The sequence below is a fragment of the Papilio xuthus genome, unplaced genomic scaffold (genome assembly GCF_000836235.2).
Source record: "Papilio xuthus unplaced genomic scaffold, Pxut_1.1 DF828177.1, whole genome shotgun sequence".
Taxonomy (NCBI): Eukaryota; Metazoa; Arthropoda; class Insecta; order Lepidoptera; family Papilionidae; genus Papilio; species Papilio xuthus.
This window is the reverse complement of record NW_013530472.1, coordinates 1,487,627-1,490,791: the sequence shown is the minus strand read 5'-3', so window position 1 is coordinate 1,490,791 and position 3,165 is coordinate 1,487,627. Positions and strand designations below refer to the sequence as shown.

The following is a 3,165-nucleotide window of genomic DNA, read 5'->3' as shown; positions in this document are numbered from 1 at the left end:
TTTGAGGGCTAAATACTTTAGTGGCTCTCATAATCTAGTTATCATGCAAGTTATAAAAAGCCTCAATATAACCGCACCATATAATTGCGTTGTAATTACGTATGAATACGTTAATATTAGGGAGATAAGGGTTACCTAATTAGTCCCTGTAATAGTCACGCCTAGCCAGATCGTCTATGGCATTTTAAGTTGCCGTTCAGATTTATAAACCCTGAATAAAAAACTTATCAAGTTAAAAGTTTACAATTATAAAAATAACAATTGTAAAATAAATTAAAAAATGGACTAAACTACTCCATTAAATTTATATTTAGACGCTGTTTAGTGAAACACGTGTTTTAACCTTTTAAGCGCCGGTGAAGGATATTATGGACGTCAAAGTGGTAATATGTTTCACCATAAATATGTATCAGCACAGTAATTTCGGTATAAGTATTTAATTATCTATTAGTACAAGAACTAATTTCGCAAGCCTACGTATAATATTTTCAAATGCCATGATTTGTCAAAATGTCGAGCGGTATAAAAGTTGACGTATGTTTAAGCTAATATGTTGAAACATCGTCTACTTTTTTGTAAGAAGGCCCATATAATGTTTTAATAAACAAAATTAATTTAGCCTGAGCGTCGGTGATTCAGGGGTTTAGCACTTGACTTGTAATCTGCAAGTCCTGGGTTCGAATCCCGCCATGTACCAATGTGCTCTTCGATATTCATATGTACATTAATTCGACGTTCTCACTGTGAAGGAAAACATGGTGATGCAACCTGCACATATCCGAGAAGAGATTCAAAGATCACCTAGAGGAGGAGCAGAGAGGCACCGAGCCCCACAGTGGGGAAGTGAGCTGATGATGATGAACATTTATTTCATATTATATGTATTGTGGTAATAAATCAAACATACTTTAAAAATTAAAATTTATTTTTAAAAATCATTGAATTAAGTTAAAACAATGAAAATAAAACAGTAAATACAGCAGTAAGAATAAAACTTTTTCTTGCTGTTTCGTAGACATCTTTCAATTCGAGCCATTTACCGGCATTCCATGCACAATACCTTATCCCGTTGAAATAATGATATACAAATGGCGCACCTAGTAGCATCTTGAGTAGAATGATGGTAAAAGTTCCCATGTCCAGGCTTTGTATCATAGACACGTAAGAGTCGATGCCATTGGGAAGGAATAATGAACCAAATGCCACCAAAATCGCGTACGATAGCACAATCACTCCTGAAAATTAATAAATTAACATGTTAGACAAATAACAAAAATAAACGCCAGCTTTAAAGATATATTTAATAGACAATGTTTCATAAAAAATAGACAGTATTTGTATTTGAACATTTTACCACGAAGGGTCGGCTACCTAAGTACTTTTACATACATCTGTATCAGCTGTCGTCTGCTATCTGAATTTACTCCTTTGTTATATGTACCCTTTTTCGCACAATCCTTACTTCGGCCTTCCATTACCTTTGTTGACAAAAATTACATACTAATTTTGTTAATATTAATAACACACATTTAAAACGCTTTTCCGAGAAAATACTAGCCATTTATATTTGGAACTACATTGATAACGTGAACGCGTGTACGATATTATTTGGGATTATATTTATAAATATTTGACCCAGCCCACGCTTCCAATCAACGTTCCAAAGAACCTTATCTTTTCACAAACAGATCAATACGACTTTAACAAACGACAAATAATTCTTATATTTTTAACAAGCAGTTACCCGCGACATCATCCGCGCGGAATTAAAAAATATAGTAATAAGTTTAGTCTACATCACCCGAGTACATAGGCTGTATTATAGCTTCAAAACAGTGAAAGAATTTTTCAAATCGGTTCACTAGTTTTGGGGCATATTTAATGAAAACAAACAAACAAATCTTTTAATATTAAGTGTAAGTAAAGGTACATGAATCCGAAAATAATTTGTTATTTTGTCAAAATTATCTGCTTATTGAGGTCTCGTAGCGACAGATCCCCGATGTATAGACGGTTGCCAAGGCATGAGAGGGCGCCGATGTTAACCTGTCTGACCTCCGTCTGTCTCTACGCTCACACTAATGAGAGGGTATTCAAGGGCTCATTTAATACCTTATAAGTACTCGAACATACGTCAATGTTTTCTTTTTACCTGAGATAATAAGCTCATAATTAATTTTACAAATTTATATTGACAAATATTAAGTTTCTAATACATTTTTCAAATTATTTGCTAATTACATTTATAGAGATACCTACTCTATAATTATAAGGTATTTTATTTGTTGTCCGTGGGTTTAGACTGTCGAAAAATTTGTACCAAAACCTATGTTGTTTGTTAAAAGAGAATAATAGGGGTGTATGATTTCGTAAGACCGTTTCGCGAATGTAAAACGTTAACAAGTTCATTTCAAAAGTTATCTTCATTGTTGAATACCTGCTAGTTATTGTTTTCACTACAAAGGTTTTACTTCATAAAAATACTAAAAGACTGATAAAGAGATCCAAAAGCTCTAAATTTAAGTCAACATAACAAGCAAAGTTGCAACAGTTTAAGTCGCAGTAGCTTGATACATAATTTTCCATTTCGCTCAAAGCGAAGAAGGAAAATATGATATTACGAGGAATACAACGTTGTCTCAGAGATATTGCACTGCACGGGGGGAATTTTACTGGAAATTCTGTCTTGCTATTAAGGTCAGATTAAAACAGTGAAGCGTAAAGAGTATTTGATAAAGGAATTCGTCGAATACTAAAAGATGCAAAATGACATTAATTAATTTTAGAAATTGATTTTGCGATTTCAACTAAAAAGAGTAGACTGTTTCTATGCTATCCTTCAATGGTTATCTACGGAAGACCTTACAATGGTATTACTTATACTAATCTATACTAATATTATAAAGAGGAAAGATTTCATTGTTTGTTTGTGTTGAACAAGCTCTTAACCATTGCTAAATTATCTCCAAGTGATATAGGCTATATTTATATTTACGTTTCTTTTAATAACGCGCGGACGAAATTGCGGACAAATACTGGTACTTTATAAACTAAAATACAAACAACCCGCCTCCCAGTCCCACCAAAAGCCTGACGTTTAAAGATAACAGACAAGCTATCGACGGCGGTCATGGTTTCGATTCCCACCATTCAACTGTTAAATTG

General features: G+C 33.4%; 1 protein-coding gene across 1 annotated transcript in view; it reads right to left on the bottom strand.

Annotated features, from left to right (window-relative positions):
* Nucleotides 1–930: 930 nt before the first annotated feature.
* Nucleotides 931–3,165, bottom strand: part of LOC106113894 (succinate dehydrogenase cytochrome b560 subunit, mitochondrial) — an 8,346-nt gene continuing 6,111 nt past the window's right edge. Inside the window, exon 3 of the mRNA XM_013306947.1 lies at nt 931–1,235. Coding sequence (XP_013162401.1) covers nt 949–1,235 — 287 coding nt within the window. The 3' untranslated portion in view covers nt 931–948. The remainder of the gene's footprint in view (nt 1,236–3,165) is intronic.